At 42.9% G+C, this 8,432-nt stretch overlaps 1 protein-coding gene across 2 annotated transcripts in view; it reads right to left on the bottom strand.

The window, feature by feature from the left end:
- Positions 1-263: 263 nt before the first annotated feature.
- Positions 264-8,432, bottom strand: part of LOC124170125 (mucin-19-like) — a 51,494-nt gene continuing 43,325 nt past the window's right edge. For both annotated transcript variants that reach the window (XM_046548814.1, XM_046548815.1), the window contains one exon: positions 264-6,567. In XM_046548814.1, the coding sequence (XP_046404770.1) occupies positions 587-6,567 (5,981 nt within the window). In that variant the 3' untranslated portion in view covers positions 264-586. The remainder of the gene's footprint in view (positions 6,568-8,432) is intronic.

Here is an 8,432-nt window from a genome sequence, read left to right as displayed (position 1 = left end):
CCACTCGAACCTGGAAGGCATCTCGGCTTTCCTCCTAGAAATAACTTGAAAATGTTGGTTGTGGTTTTCGGGAATCGCTCCATAGGTAACATTTCCACACTCAAATAACGTTTCACTCCTACTAGGAGCATTATCAAGAGAATGGGAGGTAAACCGTTCTCGTCCCGAGCTTATATATGTTTCGTTAACCCATTGTTGACCCGATTTTGAATTTTCGCAGAAGGCAAAAAAAAAAAAAATCAAAATCAAATCAAAATCAGGTCAACAATGGGTAACGAAGCCTATAATATAAGCTCGGGACGAGAACGGTTTCCCTCCCATTCTCTTGATAACGCTCCGTATAGGAGGAGTGAAACGGTATTTGAGTACCTACCCAGCAATTACCGAAAACCACCACCAACATTGATAAAAGAATCTGTGAAAATCTTCACGCGAAAATCACGTGGAAATACTCTTCCTTGAAAAATTTAAGGCCTCGAGACGAATTCCTCGAACTGATATCGCCTTACTTTTTGGGATACCACCACAGTTTCTTCCAGCTTTTGAATCTGCTCCTGTTTGTGGCGTTGCGTTCACAGTTTTCCTGTCATCTAGGTGTTGACGGGGGGAAGCAGCTCTCCGATTTCGACGCCGTGACATTCGGAACACGTGACTTTGGTGGTTCGGCGGAACGGCGGGATGCAGATGCGTCATTCGCTCCCTCTGCTAAATTTGAGTCCACATTCCCCGTTTGCAACGCTTCCGAATGTTTAGAATCTTCTACCTGGATGCTAATCTTCACTAAATCACGGACCGGCGCTGAAGCATCAGTCTCCAAGCACGATTCATCGGATTTCATAGACAAAACATCAGCACCCGGTTTCGGCAGTCCTGATGCCTTTGACCCAACACCATTGTCACATGTCGCAACTTTTTTCACACCAACACCATTCTCGCCTGCGGCCGGGGAAGCTGTACAGTTTCCTCTAGATGTTCGATTAACTATTACTTTTCCAGCACCTTCGGCATCGGAATCAATGCAATTTGACACTTTTCTCTTTCCAGCACTAATCTCCGCTTGAGATGGAAGGTGGGAAGATGTGATTTCTGTACCCACACCGTCAGCAACTCTGGAGTCACCACTCTTTGACTTTTCTCGTGAACTGGTGCTAATAGCAGCCGGTTTGACTTCTTTACTCAAACGATCGGCTACTTCCAAGTCTCCCGTCTTTGATTTTTTCGATGAACCACTGTTCAAGCTAGAATGTTTGATTTCCGTGCTCGAAACACCAGCTTTTTGAGAGTCTCGTGCCTTTGATGTTTCTGATGAATTGTGGCTAGAACCAGAAGATTTGATTTCCGAATCCACACCATCAGTCACTTTTGAGTCTCCTGTTTTTGATGCTTCAGATGAATTGCCGCTAGCACCAGAATGTTTGATTTCAGCATTCAAACAATCAGCTTTTTTGGTCCCTCCTATCTTTGGTTTCACTGATGAATCACCCCTACCACTAGACATCTCGATTTCTTTACGTAATCCATCATCTCTCTTAGTCTCTCGTGACTTTGATTTTTCTGATAAATCATCGCTACCCCTAGAAGATTTGATTCCTTTATCCAAACTGTCATCTTTTTTAGAATCTTGTGTCTTTGGTTTCCCTGATGAATTAACGCTAGCAATAGAAGATTTTATTTCCTTACACAAACCATTATCTTTTTTAGAGTCTTGTGTCTTTGGTTTCCCTGATGAATCACCGTTAGCACTAGACATCTCGATTTCTTTACGTAATCCATCATCTCTTTCACTCTCTCGTGACTTTGATTTTTCTGATAAATCATCGCTACCACTTGAAGATTTGATTCCTTTACTCAAACCATCATCTTTTTTAGAATCTTGTGTCTTTGGTTTCCCTGATGAATCACCGTTAGCACTAGACATCTCGATTTCTTTACGTAATCCATCATCTCTTTCACTCTCTCGTGACTTTGATTTTTCTGATAAATCATCGCTACCACTTGAAGATTTGATTCCTTTACTCAAACCATCATCTTTTTTAGAATCTTGTGTCTTTGGTTTCCCTGATGAATCACCACTAGCAATAGAAGATTTGACTGCCTTACGCAAACCATTATCTTTTTTAGAGTCTTGTGTCTTTGATGTAACGGATGAGTTACCACTACCACTAGAAGATTTGATTTCTTTACCCAAACTGTCATCTTTTTCAGAGTATTGTGTCTTTGGTTTCCCTGATGAAGTACTGCTAGCACAAGAAGATTTTATTTCCGTACGCAAGCCATCATCTTTTTCAGAGTCTTGTATCTTTGGTTTCCCTGATGAATCACTGCTAACAGTAGAAGATTTGATTCCTTTACTCAAACCATTATCTTTTTTAGAGTCTTGTGGATTTGATGTTATGGATGAATCACCACTTCTAGTAGAAGACTTGATTTCTTCACTCAAACTGTCTGCTTTTTCAGAGTCCTTTAATTTCTCTGATGAATCACCGCTAGCAATAGCAGATTTGATTTCCTTACCCAAACCATCATCTTTTTTAGAGTCTTGTGTCTTTAATATTTCGGACGAATCACCGCTAGCACCAGAAGATTTGCTTTCTTTCCTCAAACTGTCACCTTTTTTAGAGTCTAGTGCCTTTGATGTTACGGTTGAGTTACCACTAGCACTAGAAGATTTAATTTCTTCACTCAAACTGTCTGCTTTTTTAGAGTCCTTTGATTTCTCTGATGAATCACCCCTAGCAATAGAAGATTCGATTGCCTTACCCAAACCATCATCTTTTTTAGAGTCTTGTGTCTTTAATATTTTGGACGAATCACCGCTAGCACCAGAAGATTTGATTTCTTTCCTCAAACTGTCACCTTTTTTAGAGTCTTGTGCCTTTGATTTCTCTGATAAATCACTGCTAGCATTAGATGGTTTTATTTCTTTACTCAAATTGTCAGCTTTTTTGGAGTCGTCTGTTTTTGACCTTTCAGTTGAACCACCGCTAACATTAGGAATTGCAATTTCTCTATGCAAAACATCGCCTACTTTGGAATCTCCTACCTTTGATTTTTCTGTCGAACCACGGCTAACACTGGAAGATTCGACTTTTGCACCCAAACTTTCAGCCTTTTTGGAGTCCCCTGTCTTTGATCCTTCAGAGGAAACACTTCTGACAATTTTTAAAACACTATCATTCGATTCTGTCAACACTTGAGAGGATGAACCACCAGCTTCAGATTTTTCCATGGCTTTCTGTTCTTTTTTGGCCTCAGAAACACTGCTGTTACCCTGACTAGAAACACTATCACCACCTTTTTCTGAAACCGCAACTGAAGCAGAAACATCAGTCGATTCCTGCTCTTTCAAAGCACTCGACCCAACAGTAGAAGACTCAGAAGATTTGGAGTTCTCATTAACAGCATCATTTTTCACTGTTTTGTCCGCAGATACCAAAAGATCTGGATCTTCACCATTTTTATTGGATGCCTTCAAGACTGCATTCGAACTCCCAACAGTAGTTGTTGCTTCTAAAATGTCAGTGCTTTCACAGTTGGCCTTCTTGTGAGACAAATTATCACTTGCTTCACCACATTCCTTTGGAGCTGTATCCAACCCTTTCGATGTTTCCAAGTCTCCTTTGGAGCTAAGCTCCACCACCTCTGAAGCAGGGTTCGCGTCACCATGGTCTGAAGAGGGCTCTTTGGATGTCTTACAGATGCCTTCTTCTGTTTCCAACTGTCCCAACACCACAGAAACGTCACCACCAAGACTTCTTGACTTTTTACCACCCTCAACATTATCCTCCGTGTTTCCTGAAGCAGAGTTTGAGCTACCAATGTCTGAAGAGGTCTCATTGGATGTCTTTGAGATGCCTTCCCCTGTTTTCAACTCTTCTCCAAGATTCCTTGGCAGTTTAGTATTCCCAACACTGTCCTCCCCTGTGGTTTCTGAAGCAGCGTTGGAGTTGCCAATGTCTGAAGAGGGCTCTTTGGATGTCTTTGAGACGTCTTCCCCTGCTTCCAACTGTTCTCCACCAAGACTACCTGACTGTTTACTACTCTCAACATTGTCCTCTGTGGTTTCTGAAGCAGAGTTCGAGTTGCCAATGTCTGAAGAAGGCTCTCTGGATTTCTTGGATACGTCATCCCCTGTTTCCAACTGTTCCAATGCCACAGAAACAGTCTCCGTGGTTGGGGAGGTTGAAGTGACTCCTGTCTCACTTGCGTCAGCAATCTTAGAGTCTGATTCTCCTGATGCCTTTCCAGGACCATCGCCCACTGACGAGCACTCCGAGCGGTCACCCTCATGACCGGGCTCTTTGGAATTCCCACCTTTCGACCGCTCCGACGCCACCGAATCGTCACCGCTCCCGCCATCTCCGTCCGACGATCCCTGCGATGACTCCTCCCCATCCTCGCTCCCCGACATCCCCTCTGCCTCATCCGCTTCCACACCCCCCTCGCCTCCCCCCGTGTCGTTGGTCATCTCCTCCCCTGAATTGACGTCACCCTTTGACTGCTCCCCATCGGCCGGCTTCCCTTTCGCCAACGCCTTCCGCCCTGGCGACGACTTCTTCGGCTTCTTCTGCCTCAACGCTACGCTGCAGTGGACCTCAAACTCAGACTTTTCGCTCAGCTCAGCTCCGAGGCGGCTGGCCTTGTGGTGCTCATGGGCCTTTGAGTGCTCGAGAAACGTGTGCACCTTTAGCAGGACTCGCGTCGGGAACCACATACCGCACTGCGAGCACTTCTCATCTCCTCCTTTGCTGCTCCCGACGATCCCCTCCACCGCGCCCCCGTCCCGCACTCTGAAACACCCTCCCACGCTCGACACCACAAACTCCGGCAGTTTCTCAAGCTTCACCCTCACTTCAGGCATCCCCAGCGACTTCGCCATCTCCTTCAGCTTGGAAGGGGACACCTCGGGTGGTCTGTGCAGTGGGGAGGCGTCAGCGGGCGATTTCTTTGGGGCTTCGACGCTGCTAACATCCCCTTCCTTCCCTCCAGATGAGACGGATGCTCTTGAAACACTTTTAAGGGATGCATCGCAAGATTCCGACCCGGACACATCCCCTGCTGACCTTTCCCTCGACTTTTTACTTTCCCTACCACCTGATTCACCCGATCCTGGTTTTGAAGAGGTGGCGTTTTTTACAGAATCACCATCACCAGAGTTATTCTCCTCCTCTGAGGATGAGACTACGTCGCTTGACTTCTTTACGGGTTTCCTAGAAATACTAGCGGTAGATGTGGCCATCTTACTCTCGAGAATGCGACTTCTGCCAAGCACGGATTTCGTTTTTGCTGCTTTCAAAGATCCTGAAACGCTCCTAAGGGAGGCATCGCAAGATTCTGACCCGGACACGTCCCCTGCTGACCTTTCCCTCGACTTTTTACTTTCCCTACCACCTGATTCACCCAATCCCGGTTTTGAAGAGGTGGCGTTTTTTACAGAATCACCGTCACCAGAGTTATTCTCCTCCTCTGAGGATGAGACTACGTTGCTTGACTTCTTTACGGGTTTCCTAGAAATACTAGCGGTAGATGTGGCCATCTTACTCTCGAGAATGCGACTTCTGCCAAGCACGGATTTCGTTTTTGCTGCTTTCAAAGATCCTGAAACGCTCCTAAGGGAGGCATCGCAAGATTCTGACCCGGACACGTCCCCTGCTGACCTTTCCCTCGACTTTTTACTTTCCCTACCACCTGATTCACCCAATCCCGGTTTTGAAGAGGTGGCGTTTTTTACAGAATCACCGTCACCAGAGTTATTCTCCTCCTCTGAGGATGAGACTACGTTGCGTGACTTCTTCACGGGTTTCCTAGAAATACTAGCGGTGGATGTGGCCATCTTACTCTCGAGAATGCGACTTCTGCCAGGCACGGATTTCGTTTTTGCTGCTTTCAAAGATCCTGAAATGCTCCTAAGGGAGGCATCGCAAGATTCCGACCCGGACACGTCCCCAGCTGACCTTTCCCTTGGCTTTTTACTTTCCCTACCACCTGATTTATCCAATCCCAGTTTTGAAGAGGTGGTGATTTCACTAGCGGATTCATGGTCACTACAGTTAGACTCCTCTTCTGAGGATGAGATTATTTCTCGTGACTTCTTTACAGATTTCCTCGAAATATCAGTGGTAGAAGTGGCTATTTTCCTGTTATGAATGCGACCTCTGCCACGCACCGATTTCGTTTTTGCCGTTTTCAAAGACTTCTGCAGACTTGAAGACATGCCAGTACCCCCTTGAACACTATCAGCAACCATTTCAGTTTTGGGCACATCTCCTTTCGCCAACGGAATGTGGTTTGTGACGCTGTCACCAGTCTCCTCTGTGGCCACTCGTGGTGAGGTCTTGAGACTGACGCAGTAGGTCGTCCTGCCGATTCGAGTGAGCCACGGAGGTGTCCCATTTTTAAGAACATCCTCAACCAATACACGACATCCCCTTGTCGCCGGGTGCTTGGAACGGACAGAAGTTTCTTTCTCACTGTCCGACGTCTTCCCTGCAGTCATCTTCTTTGATAGCGGTCCACTTTGGCTGCGGTTCAAAGACGTTTTGTGATCCACTGTCTTCTTCTCGGGACCTGCAATGAGACAGGGCGTCCAAACAATCAGAGATGAAAAATTCAGGAATAGAAGGAATGCCAACAACTTTGCTACTCCAACATAGTAATTAATAGAGACCGAATATGGTTTCGTCACAGAGTAACATTATCTAGGTGAAGAATTGCAGGCAAATTGACAGTATTATAATAATTAGTATTATCATTACTTTTCCTCTTCTATTCTTGACCTTGTTTAACAACTTTTTATGATACATCTTGGAGTATAGGTCAATGTAAGATAAGTTATAGCCAACGTTTCGCTTTATTTAAAATCATCCTCAAGGCTATGAAAGAGAAAACATGAACAATATAAAATACAAAGATGACAACGATATACAATATTTTTAAATAATAATAATAATAATAATAATAATTTATTAATTTGCCAGACGACAAGTATTGTACATACATTGTATATGGCACGTCATGTATACAAAATCAAGTTATTTACAAAATGGCAGTTTAAATACAAAGGCAGTTACAAAGATAAATATTCATCAACTGAGTAGAAACAATTGGATAATAAAAAGTTTTTACACTTAGTTTTGAATGTCGACAAACTCATAGGAGCTTTTAGGTTCTTCGGAAGCTTGTTATAAAGCCTTAGAGTCATTGTTTTAAAGCCACCGATAGCTTTCTTAGTGCGTACAAATGGGATATGCAAGTCACCCTGCTGCCTAGTACCCTGGTTATGAATATCCGAGTTTAGTGCAAAGTCCTTAAAGTTTGACTTGGCATATAATAAAACAGAAAGTATGTAGACACAGGGAATGGGTAGCACGCGAAGACATTTAAACAAAGGGCGACATGGGGTTCTACATGGTTTGTTTGCAATCAAACGTATAGCTCTTTTTTGGATTTTAAAAATGGTCACTGCATGGGGTGAAGAGCCCCAGTGTAGAATGGTGTATAGTAAATGGGGGTAGAATTCCCCATAGTAAATAATTAGAAGAACATCAATGGATACAGTGGATCTAATTGATCTGATTAGGAAACACTTAGAGCTAAGATGACCAGCTAGATTAGAGACAAGTTTTTCCCAGGAAAGAATAAAAAATTTCCCAGGAAAGGATAAAAATGTTACGATCGCATTTTTTATACAGTAATATAAAATCAAAATTAATGGTAACTAGGTGAGGCAATACCTTAGTAACACAACATCAATAAATAGGTACAAAGTTAAGAGGTATGCCAAAATTTTTTGTGTATTCTATTCTGTTCTTATATATGTATATATGTGTATACTTTACATTATATTACTGTATAAAAAACGCGATCGTAACATTTTTATGTAAAAATATTGTATATCGTTGTCATCTTTGTATTTTATATTGTTCATGTTTTCTCTTTCATAGCCTTGAGGATGATTTTAAATAATTCGAAACGTTGGCCATAACTTGGTTTACAATGACCTATACTCCAAAATATATCATAAAAAGTATTATAATGATAATAATACAGTGTAACCTCTTTACATCGTAATGGAGGGGACCAAAATTTTGGCAATTTGATACATGGAGGTTCAATATAGAGAGGTTTTAGTGATAGGCACCATTTTTCCATATCCTTCGACAATGAACGGCACTAATGTCTTTTAAACCTATATATTTATGTTTATTATTTGTGGTTTCGTTATGCAGGGTTCCCACTCTAACTTAATTATAAAATTCACGGTTTTTTCCAGGTTTTCACGGTCTAAATTGCATCAAATTCATGGTCTGCTGATAAGCCATTTTAGGAAGAAATATTGATCACGTAGCAATCACTGGCTACACGTTAACTAAAAATATAGCACATGCGATAAACGCCAGGAATGCAAAACGCAGCGATGAAAGTGCTCTTAA

Source organism: Ischnura elegans, chromosome 13 (assembly GCF_921293095.1).
Source record: "Ischnura elegans chromosome 13, ioIscEleg1.1, whole genome shotgun sequence".
NCBI lineage: Eukaryota > Metazoa > Arthropoda > Insecta > Odonata > Coenagrionidae > Ischnura > Ischnura elegans.
The sequence above is the reverse complement of the archived record's forward strand: the minus strand, read 5'-3'. Positions and strand labels throughout refer to the sequence as shown.